Source organism: Lepisosteus oculatus, chromosome 13 (assembly GCF_040954835.1).
Source record: "Lepisosteus oculatus isolate fLepOcu1 chromosome 13, fLepOcu1.hap2, whole genome shotgun sequence".
Lineage (NCBI taxonomy): Eukaryota > Metazoa > Chordata > Actinopteri > Semionotiformes > Lepisosteidae > Lepisosteus > Lepisosteus oculatus.
Window position 1 is genome coordinate 21,223,928 of NC_090708.1, and position 20,499 is coordinate 21,244,426.

The following is a 20,499-nucleotide window of genomic DNA, read 5'->3' on the forward strand; positions in this document are numbered from 1 at the left end:
AATGTATGTTTCAGACAGCGTTTGATGCTACTGCTATGCATATTTGCTCTAAGAAATCATTCTTTAGGTCTTGTGTCGAAAAAGTAATCTAAGAACAGCTTGTTTGTAAGATTTCTGCTTAGGTATAACAGGTTTGATAATGACTGTGTGGAAGTTATTAATAGGCAACACCAAATTAACAGGCAACACCAAGGCATTTTCATTGTTAACGCATTTCCAGAACATGGGATTAGCCTGATCTATGGCGCAGCCCGAAGGGATTAAATAACTGGAAGAAAGTCCTAGAAGGTGTGGAAAACAGTGTACACAGCAGACCTTTCACACAGAATAGGAACCCTGAAACACAGGAGATGTCGAGTGATTTACCTCTCTTAGTCTCCCTATTTGACTTGTCAAAAGACTGTGATCAAAGGCACAATAATGAATGAAACTATACCTCTATACCTATATACAGTATATGTATAATGGACAGACATACAGTAATAATACATAATAATACTTGCATTTCTATAGCAAAATGTGTTATAAATGCATGCATTATTATTTATATAGAAGGGAGCCCAAGACTCACTACATCCAGCACTGAGCTGTAGCATCCACCAGGGAGACATACAGTGATAGTGACCATTGTACAGTGTATTAGCAGCCCCACTGCACGACAGATCAGGCAGGGATCTTTAATGACCGAGTTATTGTGATGTTGGTCTATCATCCAAAGCACAACACTTCCTACATTACATTGTGCTCTGTTGCCAGACTGTATAAGTGGAAATCATGGTCCAGAGGGAGGAGTGCCACCTTGGAGGTCTGTTGGAGTACTGAAGTCTCCCAATACCAACCAGGCTTAGCGTCTGATATCATGCTATGAACTGGTTATGTCTCTTCCCACTTAACAACGACATAACAGCCAAAGAAAACTGAGCGACACAAACAGATCCATTTCCCTAGTATGGCTTGGTGCTGGTCCAGGACCTGATACAGACATACAGTCATACAGAAAATTGATACTGTCTATGCAATTGCAATAAAAGGGAACAGTTCTACAAATCTGGTGCTCGTGTATTATTTCAGGATGACAGATCACCTTTTTTATGCATACACATATGCATTATATACTGTATATTACATATTGCATATCTATTAAGTAAATACAAAAAATTACAAAAGCAGACTTAGAAATCTATTTAGACATTTCTGCCACCTATTATGAAATACCCAGATCTAATTAATAGTCTTTCATAGCAACTTAAAAGATATTATAACCAAGAAAGATGGTACGGTCCTTGTAAGAAATTTGTATGTCTATCTACTTTAGGTCACTCTTACTAACTCCAAGACCTGTGGATCTCAATCTGTTACTTCCTCCTGGAATGTTGCCATTACTCTCATTGTTAAAAACTGGCTTTGGAGACATAACTCACAGCCTTAGCAACCAGTGTGGAAAACACTAAAGTCTTTTCTCTGCAATTCTATCCTCCTGTTACGCCCAACATCATAAAGCCACTGAATGCCACCGGAAAAAAGGACTCCCCACCCCAGCACAGCCATACAGCAGAATGAATCAGCAAGCTGAGTGCTTTACTGTTAATCCTTCCCACAGACAAGTGACCTTCCGAGGGCGAGCGCCCAGCGACACTTCAGTATAATGTAATGTGTTGAGGAATCCCTGAAAAGGTCAACATTTACCATTCCATTCATGCAAGTTCATTTGTTATTCCGCACATAGATTCCAATGAAAACAAAAAAAAAAAGTCACAGATAAAAAACCTCTTTTATTCACAGCTCTGGGAAGGCAGCCAGTATGTACAGTAGCGTTTTTGTCAGGGAAGCTTCCATCCTGTTATATTTAACAATAAATATCATTCTAACTAGAACATGCACAAACCTTGATACTGTATGTGATCTTTGTTTTAATTGCAGGCTAATTGGTTGTTTTGGGGGGTACTTTCAAAGGCGCAGACGGCCTTTTTTTTTACTTGAATTAAGATGACCTCATTAGTGAAAAATGTAGGGTGGACTTCATCTTTTGATACTAGTGGTTTTCAACAGCCATTACTGTGTTCCCAGAAAAAGAAAATTCTAGTAAAAAGGGATTGAGAAACGGAAAACTAAAGTTGAGTTTTTCCGGTTTATTCATGCTCGGCTGACTGTCCACAGCCCTGCCCTGTCACATGGGTCCTGTTTCTGGAGCTGCTGCCATAATACAGTACATACGCTGACACTCAGAGACCATCTGGGGAAAATCCTGTGAGTGGGTAACAGAGTTACTGCATGAAAAAATTACCGTCCACTTGCTTGACTGTACACAACAGCCCTCTATGATTCTGCACTGGTAACCTCCAATGGTTTTCTAAAAGCCTTTCCACATGAGAACTTTGTGTTCTGTATCCCATGAGAGTAACCAAATAAATTACTGCCTGTCATACAGGGCTGGTCTGCTGAGGAGAATCGAAGCCCAATGATGTGTCAGCTCTGACTACGATGGCTGGTTCTGAAAGGGAGTCCCCCATCTGCGTCTGTAACAGTTATTGACTCTGACAGCCACAGACTGATGGCTATATCTGATAGCGGGCGAGCATCCACAAGCAGCAGTTCAAGCTGGTCCGGTAAGACCAGTGCTGGATGGGCTTGAGTTAGACCCTAATCTTGCCCTGCAACTGCAAATCCTGTGGAGAGCTGGAAGTGGTATGAGCAACATCTGCATCCCTCCTTCTGTGGTACTGTAGCTAATTCTCTAGGAGGCAGTATTGGAGAATTATCAAAAGGCATTCAGTTTTTTGGCTATTGCTTTTAACTGAGGCCACATTTGTGCACATTTAGACAGGTGGGCATTTATTGGACCCATCTGAGTGAAGCACCTTGTTCAAAGGCACAATGGCAGTACTGCTTGACCCTGACTACAATGGTCTGTAACCACAACAAAAGAAGATGGATTATCAGCTTAAAAAAATATTGCTGGGTAGCTCATTCCAGATACACACAAAAACCTCACAGGCCTCCTTTTGTACCAATATTTCTACTTGAGTTGTCTGGTTCGTGATCCACTCTTGATCCCGAAGAAGTCCATTTGGATGATCTTTATCAGCATATTTAATAATTTCAATTCTTCACTCTTCTACTCTTCACTATTCTATTCTGATGTTGCTGTAGATCCTCAAAGATCAAAGCCTTTAGCATTTTTATGTGGGTTACATAGACATAACCCAGAGCTGTACTTTCAATGGGATTTATGTTCATAAATAACAAAGCTCCCAGTTTACCCTAACACTTCTCTTAAGTGTCTAACTACAGTATGACCCCAGTTTTGCGTCAGACTTGGAAGTCCAGTCCTCCCAAAAGCCAGCACAGATAATTTTTCTTGCTCTGCTGTGCCCATGGCAACAGGATGGGACAAAGATACAGCCGGATTAACAATCCAGAACAGCGTTAACGAGGTAATGTTGGTACTAGAACACAGAAAGCTATCTGTTTGGAAAAGAAATCATCGAGAAGAATCCCACTGGGCCTCATTATCTTATTGCCACTGTTATGTTTTTCATATTATTTATGTAAGGTCTACAAATTCATAGCTATTGTACAAAACATAAATTCAATACTTAGCCAACCTGTGGCATTTTGTTTCATATTGTTAGACACATTCTTTTTGCTAGATCATTTTTCCTGTGTTTTGAACAGAAGAAAAAGAAGAGGCATTTGAAACAGGACTCTCAGCTTTTATAGACTTCAATCTGGTCAGCAGTGTGGGGAACTTCACTTGACAGTACATTTTCAGTCGCGCTCCACATTGCCAAGAACTCTTAGAAAATATGTGCTGAAACAAACACAAAATTCTTAAACTTTACAAAAACACCTGATTTTCATCTTGGACCATATAAACTCAACCCATTAGCACATTTCTGGGACATTTCTACCAAGAAGCAATGTAAACTTGGCTGGAACACATTCTTTTCCGCAATTAAGGCTTTTACGTCGTTGGCAGAAGTTCATTTATTTAATGAAGATAGAACCTCAGCCATTACCTACATAGTTTTATGTTTCCTTAACCACGATTAGTCGTAGAAAACAAACTACTGTAGTTTTGGATAAACATCCTTCGTTGCTCAAAATAATAAAGGACTTAACGTTAACTGCAATATCCATAAAAGGGTACTACTGCTAAAACAAGATGCAAAGTACATGGGGAGATGACTTTTTAAAATCTTATATGGAAGTAGATTCTCACACTGTGCTGCTACTGTATTTAAATATTATCCAGAGGCTGAAGTGAAAGGTACAGTGAGTTTAATCAAAGAATTGCTACAGCCTACCTAGAGTATAATACCAGATGTTAAAATAGCATTTTGTTTTGGAAATGAATGGAGCACAGAAAAGAGCAGTTTAAAACCTATGGATCTGAAATCTGTCAAAATGTACTGAAATTACTGGTCTAGTTCTGTTCGCCAAGAAGATAAATCACTGAATTTTGCTCCCAAGCAAAAAGCTCCTCACTTGGTGACGGCAATTCTAAAGATTGAAGATACCAATTGAGAGGGAGCCCAATACAATTGGGAAACAAAAATCAGACTGTGAGTTTATAAGAGTACAGTATATCTTATTCCCACATTGTTTTGGAATTTAAAACAGCGCAAATATGGCACTGGAAGAAAGTGCATTTAAAACAAAAGCAGGAGACACTCTTTACACAAAGGGTTTTGGGTGTATGGAACAAGCTACACAGCTCTATGACTGAGGCTAGTACCCTTGCTTCTTCAAAGAATTGGGTTGATGAGATCCTTGGATCAATTAACTACTACAGTATGTACCAAATAGGCTGCGCCCCCGACTGGCTCTGTTGGTAGAGCATGAGACTCATAATCTCAGGGTAGTGGGTTCGTGTCCCACGTCGGGCGCAAGGTTCTCTAATAACCCATACTGGGCAGCAGCAATATGGGGCAGCGTTGGCAGTAGAGGATCACATTTCTGTGACAAGGGCAAAAACACCAGCACCATCCGCATGGAAGATGGTGCCCTGTTGTCCTGGTGGTTTCAGGGGCACCAAGAAAAGCTAAAGATCACCATGCAATTAAAGACAGCTCAGCAGCATCACACTGGGATGAGACTGCAGGCTGTGCCAGGATCCTGCATGGTGAAGCATGAAGAGTTTTTTTAAACAGCGTTCTTGTGCCATGAAAGGTTGCTGGAATAAGACTGACAGAAATCATCATTTCAAAATGCTTGTTTTTACTTCAAAAACAAACGTGAGATAATGGTCTTTGCCTGATTTTTTATTGTATCTTTGTGGCTGGTTGCAAGCACTAATCAGAGTGTTGTATGACAAACCAAGAAGTGGCAGAATCCTGCACAACTGATGCCCTCTCATGCTTTATTCGGAAATTAACCTCAATAGCAGAAACTGAACCAAAAGCCATGACAGGAGATACTGTATACAGGATATAGTCCACAGCTAATTACTTCTGTAATTAAAAGCAGCAGCCTTCTGTGGGTGAGGCTCTCTTCTCTCTGTAATTCAGCTTGCTCATGTTGGCAGTGAATTGACGTTGTCCTCTATCTGACTTAAAGAAAAAGAGAGACACTGTTCCTCTTCTGCATTTATAAATAACCTTGTGTCTGGGTGTTGAAAAATTCAAGTTAGATGTACTGTAGCAAGCCATTACTGAATTTCATGCTTCAGTGACACACCTGTGATTATTAAAATCAGGCATCTGAGGACAGCATAGACAACATCAGAGTGAGGTCTTGGCAGGCCACTTACATAATCTACGGAAATACATGTTAGTTTCTCATTTATTTGCACATGGGGGTCAGCCACAACCCAGGGAAAAACAGATGGTTTGCCTTCCTTTCACCTTAATAATGTTGCCAGCTGCTCTTTCAAAAATTGCCCTATTAAAAGGAATTGTTTTTGCTTTAAAATTACACCAACAATCTCACAATCATTAGCTATATAAAAGTGGCATATGTTTCCATATTTCACGGTTTTGTTCCAATAAGTGCTGATGTGACATAATGATATAGTAAATTGGAAAAAAAACACAAGGCCAGGCGATTCATCAAACTACTTATGACAGTGCTGCATGTGGAAACACCAATGATCAATACAAGTATTTAGGATTGAGACAGAGAGAGAAAATAGCAAAGGAGAGCTGCAGAAGTACTTGGCCAACAGTTTTAGAGAGAGCAAAGGCAGTCAGGGTGAAGGTACAACTGGCACTCAGAGAGCAGAGCAGATGAAAAATTAGAATGAGACCTAAGAGTGATCCTTTAATCCCCGAGAAAGTTAGACATTTCAGTCTATGGCACACAGAGAAAGGCATTTGCCTTGTGGAGATGAACACAGAGTTGAGGCCTCACAGACAAGTTTAAGGCAGTAACAGGCAAGGTCAACAGGAAAACAAGGAAACCAAAAGAAAACTAGAGTAGATTCACTGAGAGACAGCCAAGCCATCCCAACGAAGAGACAACTAGACACTATTACACTGTTCTGGGGTCAACAAATCTTAAAGAGCAGCATTACATTTTTAGGCCTTGTGACACAGGTGTGAAGCCTTCTGGAGCTACAGCGCCACCTAACCTAGCCTGGCCTAACCTAGCTGTGCTCTGAGTGTTTTCCTTCCTGGAGTGATGATAATGGGTTAAGACACCCAGCCTGGCTCTCTCAGAAGATCTGCACAGTTCCCATAAACTCTGCCCCCCCAACCACCACCACTCCTCCCCTCCCCTAAGTCCTGTATCTTAGCAGCAGAAGAAGAGAGGTTACTCCAGGACGATGCATAAAAATGTGGGAAAATGTTGTAAAATCCTTGAGGACAATTTCACATTGTTTCAAACTAGGGGGCCATGAATTGGTTTTTCAAGAATAAATGAGAATGATGTTTTTTTTTTTGTTAAGTACAAGGGCATTGCTGAACATGAAAGATAACACTTAAGGACTCAAGGACAAAATGACAACACTGGCTCTACAAAAAGGTCAGTCGAAGTCTTTTTGTTTTGTAGCTGCAGCACATGAGCTGGAATCCAGCTCCTGAATAGATACCACCCACAGGGTTGGCAAAGAAATGCCAAGCTGAAGCCACAAGGCAGGCAGGCTGTTTGCTGCTGCCTGTGGGCCTATACCTGAACACACAACATCCTTTATGTATAGAAACTGATACCTTGAGCCTTCTGTGCACCTCATATCATAAAGTTCTTCAGTGTGCCGTATGACAGATACCATCTGGGTTTTCTTGGCTAATTTAACCCAGGGCACCTATTGCAGTGTCTATCTGAAACAAGAAGCCCTGATATTGCTGGTGCTGGCTGCATATTCATAACCTGAGATGAACTCTGGCTCATCTCAGACTCACGATTCATGACCACATGTCTCAGGGCCTCTGCCACTAGGGAGCATGAGGAAATATGAACATCCAGGATGTTGCAGATACAAATACTCTGTTCGCATAATATTTACATTTACCGAACCATGCATCTTAAACTTTCCTAATTGCCCTTGCAAATTCAGGTATTTTGCCTTATTTCTATACCCCATAATTGGCCTACTTCAGAGTTTTGTACCCACCCCACTGAAAAGGGTCTTTCACGTGTATCTTTTCGAAGCAGGTCATCACTGGTTCAAAAGGGCAAGCGAGGTCTCTTTGACGTTTTCGATGCAGACTTGCCTGACCCCAGCACGTGTGAAGAGCTAAAACAATGTGTGCATGGCAGGAGCCACAAAACAAATGCAAACCACAATTGAATACACTTTTCCCCTTTGGAATGTCTTTAGTCCGGCTGTACAGCTCTGCTGTTGGAAGCTAATATTGAGAGGCTTCACTGCTACAATCTTGAACAAAAATGTGCCTGTTGCTGCTATTGATTTAACCTTGTCTATGGCATGATATTTACTTATAGTAGCTCTGTTCCAATCCAGGTGGATGCTGCACATTGGTTGTGGTGGAGGGGAGTCCCTATTACCTGTAAAGCGCTTTGGGTGGAGTGTCCAGAAAAGCACTATATAAGTGTAAGCAATTATTATTATTATTATTATTATTATTATTATTATTAATAATAATAATAATTAAAGTTATAAATCCACTGGAAAGTGAAGTCCTTATATCAGGACAGTACATTGTACTGACAGTGACAATTGCAGGATAGGCACTTTGCCAGCATTAGCAACATTATCAGTTAACAGCAGGACATCAGTCTCTGTGCCACCTCTCTCCCTTTTACTGATAAATTCTGTCAGAACTAAGGCCAATGTAACAGACCGTGCACAGAGATTGTGAATCTGTTAGAGCTCTTCATGCTTTTTCCAGTTTCTTGCCTTTACCATCAATTACACACCTTTTCCTAATGCTGGTTCTGTTGATTCGCAGCCCCTTGAGGTTTGATCATGCATCACAGCGGTGGCATACGCAGTAGCTGTCAAATTCTTTCTCAGTCATTGGCAAGTGAAAAGCAGAAGTCTGGAACTGGAATTCAACATTGTACTGACAGAACCACTGCAGCCACATCAGCCGGCCAAGAACGAAACCTGCAGTGCTTGCCGGGACTTCAGCTTTGTTCTCCAGTGCTCTTTCTTTTCAGGAGGGAAAGTCTGAGCTGTCAAGCAGAGCTCATCACTCCTTATCGGAGTTAAAAGTAAGAGCAGTGTTTCATCTCAAATGATTCATAAAGCAATACTGGAAAATGTAGAAACATTTCCACATGGAAAATTAAACCACCTGATCACATTTTCACCAATTCCTTTGAGAATTTTACACTTCTCTATAAAGAGAAGTTGTCTCTCCTTGCCTGGTGCAGACAGCATGTGGTCACAACACAGTCTTTGCTACAGTCTTTGTATTTCCAGCCCTGGATTCCCCAGCCTGCAGGCTCTGCACTTTGCTTGCATTCATCCCACATGTGCAGCCTAAGCAGTGTGCCGAGAGCTGGACAAAGTCAAAACTCAGCGTCTCAGTGTATTTACTGTGAATAATTCAGTTCAAGCCCCTGTGGGAAATCTATCCAGCACAATAAAACAAAACCAACAGCTCGGGACAACACTGTTTCAGGAGATTAAATAATTATTTTACATTATTTCAGAATTTGTCTGCAGAGGGGATAAAAGAGTTGCACCTTGGGACACACAGGCATCTCCCAGATGGGAGGAGTGTACATTCACAGTGGAGCAGGTGTGCCACACACTCCAGAAAGCTGCTACTTCTTTACAGCCCTAATATTTTACATTCTTGTAAAAATGGAGAGGGGCAACAGGGCAGGAAGCAGTGAATCAGTTTTCTGTTGCAAAACTGTACAGGAGCAGGAATGGCCACTTTGCTCAGAGGCTGGGAGCCGCACAGTTGCGATGAATTTCCTCCAGGAAAGCTGGTGTAGTGCACGTCAGCTGCTCCCACACATGGCCTTCAGGCCCCTCTCCAATCGCAGCCCCGCCTGCCGGGCTCTCAGCTGGGCAGTGGTAATTAAACACTGCTCAGCTGGCCGTGGTTTTACAGCTAGGTGGGTGCTTTGCCACCAGAGAAAGGAAAATTGCTTCACGCCTCTGGAATTCATCTGATGATGATATCAGAATCCATGTGGCATACCTGAGGGTTGCCGTCGACATCCCACGTGTCCAGCATTGGCAAAGGGTGCTTAATTTCAGTTGAGCACAAAACGAAGCTGTGAATAAAACAATCTTAACTTCGTGTTGAGATCTCTCCAGGAACTTGGCACGGGATCGGCTCCCCACATTTTCACAGACAATACGAGGAAATCTCCCGAGTCTCGTGATTTTAGCAGCGAGTTCCTGGTACAAATACCTTCAGCACATTCCTGTAGAAACTTCCGGATGACTTAGATGGGGTAGGGCTAGCATATTATCATCTTAGGCATATGCATTAGGAAATGTACACATGTCCTCACTCCAACCCAATTTACTGATCTTTGCAAATAAAGTTAAGGCCTTGAAAAGGGATTCAGGAACTGGAGAGATAACTCTTTCCAATTCTAGGTAGCCAGGGCTGAATGATGTTGTCAGAGTGCTTCATAAGCACTGCTTTCCTTTACAGCTAAGGACTATCAGTAAAAATCAATTCCAAAGAAAGGAACACATACTGTACTTTTGTTTAGAACAACAGAACACTACCAGAGACTCTCACAGTGCATACAAGTATCTCTTTTATATGCACTGTACTAGGATTGATTTTAAACAACATTTGCTTCATTCATCTATGGAGCATATATTCATCATCTCCATTTTAAAATGTGTTCATTGTTATCTAAATACTTTTTTTTAATAAGAACATACTGATTCACTTACTGTAACAAACATAACAAAGGATAAGCGGACCAATATATTGCTCACATCACTGATGGTTTGTGTATGTCTTTTATAACTCTGTCTTGTCATCTCTCTTTCGCTGCAGAAGTGAAAAGAGTCCATTTCCAGAAATGTCTCGACATATATCCAGGTGCACAACAGCCCTGATGCTAAACATAGGGACTGAGAGTTATGAGGGCAGATCTCCGCTGGTATTGTAGAAATCAAAAACAACAGTTAACGTTTGAGCAGATGTGTTGTTTTCAAGTGTCTTACAGGGACAAGAGGTGCACTATCAACAGCAGCTGCAGAGACACGTTCAGAAGGACCTTGGTTTCACATCTCATCTGAAGAACAGAGGAAGTGGCAGGACCAAGGTTTGAGCAGGGAACATTCCGATATTAAGACTTTACATTTACTGCCAAGATTCCCTAGTCTCCTGCAGAACTTAAGCATTTTTCGTTACTTTATTATAAGACAAGTGGCACTCACCCACACTTTCAAAATGCATATAAATTTGGTTTGGGTTTTCCTCCAAGATCTATTTTTTACTTCTCTGCTCAGAATTAATCTGTTCCTTTAAATGTCACCTCACATTCTTAGTAACAATAGTTTCACAAATGTTTAATTTAGTACTTGCAATTCCCGGCTTACACAAGCTCATTATACAGTACATGATCTAAGTTATAGATGTGTTCATACTTTATGTTCCTCAGTCTCTGAGAACGATCCCTGAATCCCACTGCAAGCTTATTGAAAACCAAGAACTTTGCCCAGCTACTGAAAAACGTTTTGCACAGCCTACATGAAACCATGGCAACTTCAAGAGCTTTGCCAGCATCACATGAGCGGATGAAATCTTGAAGAAGAGCAAACAGTTGTCTTAGCAGAGTGGTCATCCACTTGTACCCAGAGCTGTAATCTTTTAGGTCTGAACGGAGCCCCCATATTAAACCAAATTCCTGTAATATCACATTAGTGGGAATAAATCCAAGCCATTTCTTCAGTATTACCGAATAATGAAAGACATATGTGAGAACAAAAAACTGCTTTTAAGAAACAGCTAATCCCTGTGCTTTAAAGTGGTAAGCATTTGGTGACATTTACAAGCTAACTGCTGTGGGATACTGAGACCAGATTGACAAAAAAGCGTATGAAACTTTGAAAAGAATACACATTTGCACCCATGAGCATAAGAAATCTAGACGTTCTTTATCTACACCTCCATCTGAACTGGAGAAAAACACACAGCAAAGGGAACCATACACAACAATCCTCTGGAGCAGAGAGGGAGAATGAAAATGCAGGCTCACTTTGATCTCACGTAAGATCATCGGCTTCGCAAACCTGAACGCACGGCAACTGCCAAACACTGCAGCATCTCTCTTTTAAACAGGACAGGCGGCAGGTACAGTAAACATACTGTTTCAGCACTGACTCACTCTCTCGCCATCCTGTAGAGCTTAACAAGCAAGAGTTGGAGGGAGAAGGGGTGGGAGGGAGAGGTGGAAAGAGGAAGGACCGACAAGAAAAACACACAGTTAAAAAGGAAAGTTGAAGCCCCCTACCTTGAAGAAACTCCGAAGAAAGTACATTACACTCAGCATTTTGAGAGCCGTCTACTGTGTCCCCATCCCATTACAGCAGCCAGGCCCTGCACTGTCCCTGCATGCTTACTTGTTGCTATTTTAGACGGTCTTAGTGCCGGGCAGTGAGAACGCCAGGAGCTTATGCTGAAGAGTTGCATAACAATTAGGGCTTATCTGTACAGCTCTGTACTGTAAAAACAAACAGGTTGGTTCAGGCACGGTTTCCAGAAGTGGAGGGCTACTTCTTTAACAGATTGTGTCCCCTCATTTCTCCCTTAATTGCATAATATGCTAATTTAGTTTGTTTAAAATGGAAGTGGAAGAAGGGGGGGGGGGGGGGGAGGGGGGTGATGAGGTCATTTTAAACCCTCATTCAAAACTGGCTTCAATCAAAGTGCCTGCTTTGTGTGTGTGTGAGAGAAAGTGTGTGAGTGTTTTCAGTGATTTTAACTGGTTCTGGGAATTTTAGGATAAATGCAACTACATTTGTGTTTCTACACTACATTTGTAGTGTGATAAGTGATGTAGCTTTACCCATTTTTACGAGGAGTATTATTAATAAAAGGAGTGAGAGCAATTTTTTAAATATTTTAATTTTTTATGTAGAATGACTACTCACACAACTTAATTAATATCTTCAGAGTGAAGTATACCTGGAAATAATTCATTCTGTTACATTCTCAAACAGAACAGGCACTGAATTCACAGATCATAAAATTGCCTTGCACAATGTAATGCAGCTTATCTAAAAGCAGAAGGACTTGTCAAGTTGTGGATTCACAGCTGCTCGGATAAAGCAGAACACTGACAGCAAATTCCTGACATATCCCAGATACTGACAGTCAAAACATTTTTTCAACAACAACCAGAACTCCTGAAGTGATTTGGAAAACCACAGCAAGTAATGTATAGAAAGTAAGATTTATTAGTGAAAACTAATTAATATGTTGTGTTATTAAAATAGTAAATATATGTCATTGTTTTAGTTTATTACTTAATTGGCATATAGATCTGGCATACAGACACTGTGAAATTATTTCTGCTATCTGCTGCCCCCTGCTGGGGAAAAGCAGTAGAGCATTAGCTGAACTCTGCTGGCTCTGAAGCAATCGGACCAGGAGTGGAAAATAGTTGCTTCTCTACCTTGACACTCCTTAAAGCTTAGGGTTTAAGGTAGCATCAAGTCATTTACTGCTTTTTTACAACAATCCTATGTGAAATGCTATAAATTCCAACTACTGTGTTTTGTAAACAACATTTTACTCTTCTTTTTCAGCCAGTGACTCTGGCCTAAATGATTTCCATCAGGACAATGTCAGCCAGCCTTGTAATTTTGGGATACGGTGCTAGGAGATACAGTAATAAGGGGATTAAGTGTATTCTAATTAAAATCACCCACCATGTGAAAAGCTCTTATACCAGGTGAGGTTATAACTGCCCGTCTGGGCAGAATTGGGCACAGAGTTGGTCTACACCCTGTGCAGGATGCCCGTCTGTCACATGAAGGACGTCCCAAATTCAGAGATGCCAATTAACCTGGACACCTATGGAAGGAGGTGGAAACATGAAAATGAACCATGTGAACTTGGAGAGAACCTGCAAACACCCCTCAGAATGAGCACCAGACCGTGAAAGAAAATATAATTTGACCCAAGAGGTGTGAGGTACTGTATGAGTGCTAACCTTCATACCACTGTGCTGTCCATACTGTGTATCATAGTATTCAGTGCCGGACACTGTAAGCACAGAGCCTAGGGCCTACGAACTTTGTAGGGCCTACGAAGGAGGGAAACACTAGACACTAACGAAAAATGAGCTGAAACAACATGCTTGCGATCGACTCTAAGTGCTCCAAATCAATAATCATACGCTGTCTAGCGTCTGTTCTAGAAACTAGAAGAATCTAAGCGATAGTCGCTTGACTCGCTCCATCAATCACGTGGTTTAGCATTAGAATAGTTTAAAGTGCATCATGTCAAATCAACGTAATTCAATTGGCGTTTACCCCTCTTTTTGCCAATTTTGGAGTGGATGTGCCAAGGGCTTACGAACACCAAAATCCGTCCCCGATCGGATCATTTTCAATACCTGCTTATCCAATTCAGGGTCACTGTGGTCAGGACCCTATCCTGCAAAGCACTAGGTGCAAGACAAGATATACTCCGGATAGGATGCAAGTCCATCGCATGGCAATTGAATTGAATTGGACCCAGCACTTAAACCCACTGTTGGCAAGTATTCCATGTTTATAGGGAGTAAGTACACTTACAAGTATTGTCATTCTGATCTTAGCACTGTGAGGCAGCATTGCTAACCACTGTGTCACAGTGCTGCCCACTGCCCATATATTACATTTCTAATAGATGATTTTATCTTGGCACCATAGGGTATGTTTCAAAACATTGTCAGCATGATAATAACATTTCACTGATAAAGGCCTTCTTTAGGTACATATGTAATTTATTATTAATAACTCGCCTCGATTCATGCATTTAAAATAATGTCAAAGCCTACTCTAAATTAGATTGAGGAATTCTTGGAACTGAGCAACGCCATATCAAATTAGCCATGTAAGTGATGAAATATAGCTTTTATATTCTGAAATTGGATCCATCAATGTCCAGAATACACAGCCTTGAAGACGTGTGACTCCTTCATGTTGAGACCATAAATGGAAGACTACAGTTTACCTTCAAAGAGCACACTTGTGTGAACCCTCCTAGTGCAGCTTTTCAGAGAAAATTTCAAGGCAGCCCCCCAGCATGCCAGTAAAACCTCCTGGAGACTACCCAGAAGAAATGGACAGCGTACTTCCTAACACAGGAATGTTTGGAAGCCTGTTCTGTTTCAAGATTTAAAGTAAATGAGATTCACAGCACTTTTATCCATGGCTCCATGACAACACCTGAAGATCAGTACTTCGGCACAGTCCTAGCAGTTGGCCCACTGCAGGCTGGATGTTCCACCAACACGAGATCCTTCCATTCCAACTTGAAGATACTCACCCCACAGCTGCACTCTAAATGTACAGGCCTTGTCCCTGACCTATATACTGTATTCGATTATTGGGCTTTATTTTAAAAACATAATGAAGAAATTCTCACAGGGCAGTCAGGAAAAGCCTTTTTCAATTTTCCAGCGCTGTGCTGTATGGACTTTTCCCCTCACAATCAATCTGTGACACACCACATTTCCAAAATTCGCAAGTCAGGGCTCCAGTGTCAGCTTAGGAAATCCTAGCTCGAGAGTTGTAGAAAAGTCTGGTACTATCTTACACCTGTTGTACTGAAGTTACAGTGTCTATAGAAAGTCTACCCACACTGTGTCCAAAGTAACACATTTTGCAGCCTAACAACTGGAGGTCAAGACCTTTTAAATCAGAATTTATTGAACCTATATTTAGACATTGAAACACACAACCTGTGAGTGAAAAACAAATATTCAAACACTGAAAATACATTTAAAGTGAAAACCTAATAAGTTTCCACTTGGATATGCACTTTTTGCTTGAATAACAGCCATAATTCTGTTTGGACAGGTCTGTAGCACACCTAGATCTGGCAATGTGATCAACAGTCATGTATGTGCTAGACACCTGCTAAAGCAGGACATGTTTCTGATTGAACCCGATATCTCTCAGCTGCATCTTCAGGATGCCACACAGCACATGTGCACAACTGACCCCACTCTTTAATTTCACATTTCAGACATCCTGTGGTTTCTTAAGTACAGAGCAGTCAATCAGAATTGAAATAGTGCCCCACTGTAACAGAACACAGATTCACAAACGTTTATGGAATTCTAACGTATGAATGGTTTATACTTTATGAACAGGCCAGACTTTTTTTAATATCTACTCATAATCCTTAAAATAAAGTGTAACTCAATCTCAATGAAAAGTTGCAAGTATTAGCAACACAAGCCTCAATCTGATCAGAGCACTCAAAGAACATTAGTTTTACAAACATGTTACCTGGGACACTTGACAATATAGGAACTTACAAGTATTTGGAACCGTCATATGGGGACCAATAAATTAATTAAATGGCCAATATGTTACCACAAACTGGAACAGCAACATAAAACATAAAATGATAAGAATTATAATAATACATTGCCTGGACAGAGAGAAGTACTGAAAACCCACTGTGGGCAAGTATCCCGAGTTTTCAGTGAGCAAGTGCACTTACAGGAATTGTCAGTCTAGTCATAAAATAGTAATGCTATACAGTGGAAGAGTTAAGATTCCCTCCCATATCAGGTTTGACATTTACCCCAGTTTTCTGCTGTCTGTACTGGCTGTGTCTTTGCATGCCTTCATACGCAGTGTTTCTTAAAAGATCCGATTGTTTCAGTGGTTTTCGTGCCCATTCCCTCCCCCGGTTCAATAGCAATTAAACCGTCACTCAGCAAAAAAAAAACAACGTGACCAGAGGCATGCTGGGTGCAGTAAATGCCCCAGCTCTGATTTCTTGTTGGGTTAACAGCCGGTGTTCTCTGGGCCCGTGCACACGACACACCCAGTTACCTCACGAGCGCACAAGCCTGCGCGGGAACTCCTCCGGGTAGCTGTCGCCTCTTGTTCAGGTGCCTGTTGCCAAGTCACTGGCGTGTGTTGTTGTGGCAAAGCCTCTTGTGGTTTCCTGCGCACAGGTCTTGTTTTTCTGTATTATCACAGTCACGATTGCCCAATTATGCTTTTGGTCACGTTACTTTTTTTTTAACTGAACAAAAGGTACGTCTCCAATTCATTTCAAACAGTTAAGGTGGGTAAACAGGTCACCATCCGGGATGGAGTGGGCTGAATACCCTCTAAAACACCTGCAGCTATTACACAAATTCTCCTTGTGTTGTATAGTACATATGGGTAATTCATTAATGACTAGTAATTAAGAAATGTCACAAGGGGGTCTTTATTTCCAAGCACTCTACATTTGTCCCTAGATCTGTCTATCTGATGCTAGGAAATAAAAAATGTTACTTTCCTTTATTTCATCAAGATGAGACAATTGACTAGCTTTCTTACTGGCGTATCTCCAGAGGCAGAAAACAGACACTCAGGCCATTGTGCAGCTCACTAAACTAAAACTACTATGCCAGATTATTCACTCCTGGTGCTGGAGGGCTGCTGTGTCTTGTGGGTTTCATTCCACACTGGAGTCTTTAATTGAATCAAATGATCACTTAATTGCTTTGTATTACCACTGCTTCCAGTTCTTTACTCATTGAGGATTGTGAATTACGTCTAAAACCTGATGGAATGTGGAGCACCAGGATTAGGAATGAAGATCACCAATACAGCTTGTTTCTTGTGCAAAGTATGTTGGTACAGTGCAAAATTTAGAATGGTTAAGGTTTTCCTACTTACTGTACATGTGAGGTTCTGAACAGCCTATCTTAATGATCTATTGCATGATGATAGTCCAGCACTTAATCTGAAATCTGCCGATTTGAATGTCCTCACTTTTCAGAAGACCAGACTCCACACAACAGATGACAGATCCATCTTACTTTAAAAGACAAAAACCTACCAAAATGGGTCTGTGCAAGAGCTGACTGTGCCCTGTAAAACTAACTCTGCAAGTTTTTATTTCTCCATCTGTTCTAAGCAATATCAGATGACAAAGGTGCTTATTAAGCAACCAGATTGACAACACTCACTCCCTTCTCAATTGGTGTGGTTTTGTCCTTTGGTCTGCTAGCAAATACAACCATTTTTAACCAAAACAGTTATCAAGTTATCAAGATTAGAAAATAAACATGCAAAAATAATTCATGGAAAATTTTAATTCATCAGATATCAAGCATACTACCTTAATCGGATTTAAAAAAGTGAAAGTGTAAGCCAGTGAGGAGTTGTCAGACTTGCCGTCAGACCTGTCATCTCAGTTTTCATTTTTTTTTACTATTTGTTTAACTTGGCCTTTATTGACTTTCTTCATATAAAAAAAAACTTAACACTTAAGAAACGAAAGATTTTTACATTATTTTTTTAGCAACCATGAAAAGTACAGACAGATTGAACCCATCCGTCAGTGACTGTGCCACTCTAATCGCCTATCAGTTTATTTAGTCTCCTTTATAAGTACAAGATAATAATGTTCCAGTAGTGCAGAGTAGTTACTCTGGGGTAAGAGGCTGGTATGCTATGCCATGCCAGGAAACGCTAAAGGGTTTATTTCTAAACTCTGTTGTTTTTCTTTGTTGCAATTTGTTTCTTTCTCCTTGGGGATGAAGCACTGAGCTGTACATAGCCTCTGTGAGGGAGTGAGGAGATGAGCATACTGTCTAATAGGACACAAGCCTGTTGGTGGTGGAGAAATCGACAAAGTAATCCACTCTCACTGTGCGTGAGGTTTAGAACCATATTCTTCTAAACCAATGCAAATCTCAAGACCTTCACAGCAACAAAGGAAACCGCATGTCAGAAGATAAGAGATTTTTTCTATTTAAAGGGTGGTTACGTTAAAATTGCACAAGTAAAGGTTTATTGCATGCTGAAAAGAGAAGAAAAGAAACACAACTTTTTGGCTGTGGAGCCTTCTTCAGGTGAGAAGGCTGAAGAAGACTCATCTTCAGGCACAACTGAAACGTTGAGGTTCTTTTCTTCTCTTTACAGCATGGAATAAACCTTTACCTTGTTCCTTTGCAACCTACACATGCTTATGCAGCTACCCACTAGAACTAGTATTCGTTTAGAGTATTGTGTACAATTGCAGTCACCATATTACAGAAAATGATATTGCTGGTCTGGAGTCAGTCCAGCGAAGAGCAGGCAGGTACATTCTGGAGCTTGGGGATGTCCCAAGGGAATGGGAAGGGAATGTCCTACACTGAAGGAACTGATCCTTTTTAGTCTTGAACAGAGAAGATTATTAGGGGGCCAAATACACATATTTACAATTCTCAAAAGGCACTTACAAAGTCAAACCTGAGAAATTGCTTCAGAATGAACAGTGAAACAGGAGCCAAAGGACACAAGCAGAAACTTTGTGGAAGTGCAGAGAACAGGACACACTTCTTTACCCAAAGGGTTGTAGGAGTATAGAACAAGCTACCCAGTGATGTGGTTGTAGATTATACTTTGGCTTCCTTGAAGAAGAGATCCTTAAACACTAACTACTGAGCAAGCTACAGTAGATTGGAAACTATTCATGTGAGTTCTTGCTTAAGATAACACTAAAAGGAATGGTGAACAGTCTAAAGGACCGTGTAGCTTTACACATTACTGTAATTTATTTGAATAGGGTCTAGAACCCTTCTTGTTCTCAGGAGGATATCTCTCCTCGTTGAATGCCTAGATAAAAAAAATCTCTAAATCACGTCTAGTTGTGAAGGAGCTTGTGCTGTCTGCTGTACTCTGTCCTTCACTCTTAGGGCTTCTTTAACAACTAAACCAGAAACCACCCCCTACAGAACAGAACAACGGGCAATTCACTTGGGGATCAAGATACTGGAATTCTTCCCCCCCACCATTTCAAGGAAACAATATAAAGTTTCAATGTATTATGTGAATTCAGTTGTAATTCAAAGCCAACTAATGCCATTTGGCAGCAGATCAGCACTCAAATAAAACTGAGGACCAGCGATTATTTTGTGTTATTGTAGAGTTATTGGTCTTAAGTGCAGTCAGCCCTTTCTCTTGTGTGGCCCACTGACGGCTCATGGGGATTCAGACATCAAGACATTCACAGCAGATGGCCAGGCAAGGCCTGTCACGATTGTAGGCTATAATTCACATGAATCTACAGATTCAGCTTATCTGTACTAATAATATTTATAACCCATAAACTGGTACCAAAAATTGAGAATTTTAAGAGTTACCCATCCATTTATTTTCTTATCCAGCACAACGTCAGTGGGAAGCCAGAGCCTACCCCTACAAGCAACAGGCGTACAGGGGGATACACCCTGAATAGGATACAAGTCCATCAGAGGACACACGCACGCATGCACGCACGCACCACACACCAGGGCCTGTTTTCCCTGAAACCAGTTAACCTACCAGTGCTGTATGTCTTCGGACTCAGGGAGAAAACTGGAGCACATGGAGAAAATCCACAAAAAAATGGGGAGAACATAAAAACCCCACGCAGACAGCACCCCAGGAGTTGAGCCCAAGGCAATGGCATGCCACCTTTAGAACAATATTTTTTAATTTAAATGATCTTGTTTTGTTATTTTTTAATTGTTTCTTTTGGTTATTTACTCACTTATTTCTCCACCTGGATAGATACTGTACTGCATGTGGAGTATTAACTGTTGCCAAATCATACAGTAGCATTTGGGAGACAGAGCTGCCTCTTTGACTTCTCATTCCACTTTGAATTACACAAAGCCAACAGCTGTAACGTCAACAGCTGTTTTGCCTTTATTAGGGCACATAATGTGGAATGAGAAAATGGTTCGGTTTCCCAAGCACTGAGATTTGGCAACATCTAATTAATATTCATACTCATAATTCACAGCATACTCTCTTCAACAACACCATAAACCTGAAGTATGCTCCCTATTGTACAGAAAGCTATAATGTTATCTGATGAGTGGCTTAGTCTGACTGTTTTCCCAGCATTAGAAAGCAAAACCTCTGAAAGGACTTAATTACTCCTCAAATACATTTTGAACACAAAC

At 40.9% G+C, this 20,499-nt stretch overlaps 1 protein-coding gene across 11 annotated transcripts in view; it reads right to left on the minus strand.

The window, feature by feature from the left end:
- arhgef4 (Rho guanine nucleotide exchange factor (GEF) 4) overlaps positions 1-20,499 on the minus strand; it is a 143,153-nt gene that overhangs the window by 80,102 nt on the left and 42,552 nt on the right. Inside the window, exon 1 of one of the 11 annotated variants that reach the window (XM_069197325.1) lies at positions 11,848-12,024. The exons of the other annotated variants lie outside the window; for them this stretch is intronic. Coding sequence (XP_069053426.1) covers positions 11,848-11,886 — 39 coding nt within the window. The 5' untranslated portion in view covers positions 11,887-12,024. Of the gene's footprint in view, positions 1-11,847; positions 12,025-20,499 lie in introns of those variants that run through there. 11 annotated transcript variants of the gene reach the window in all.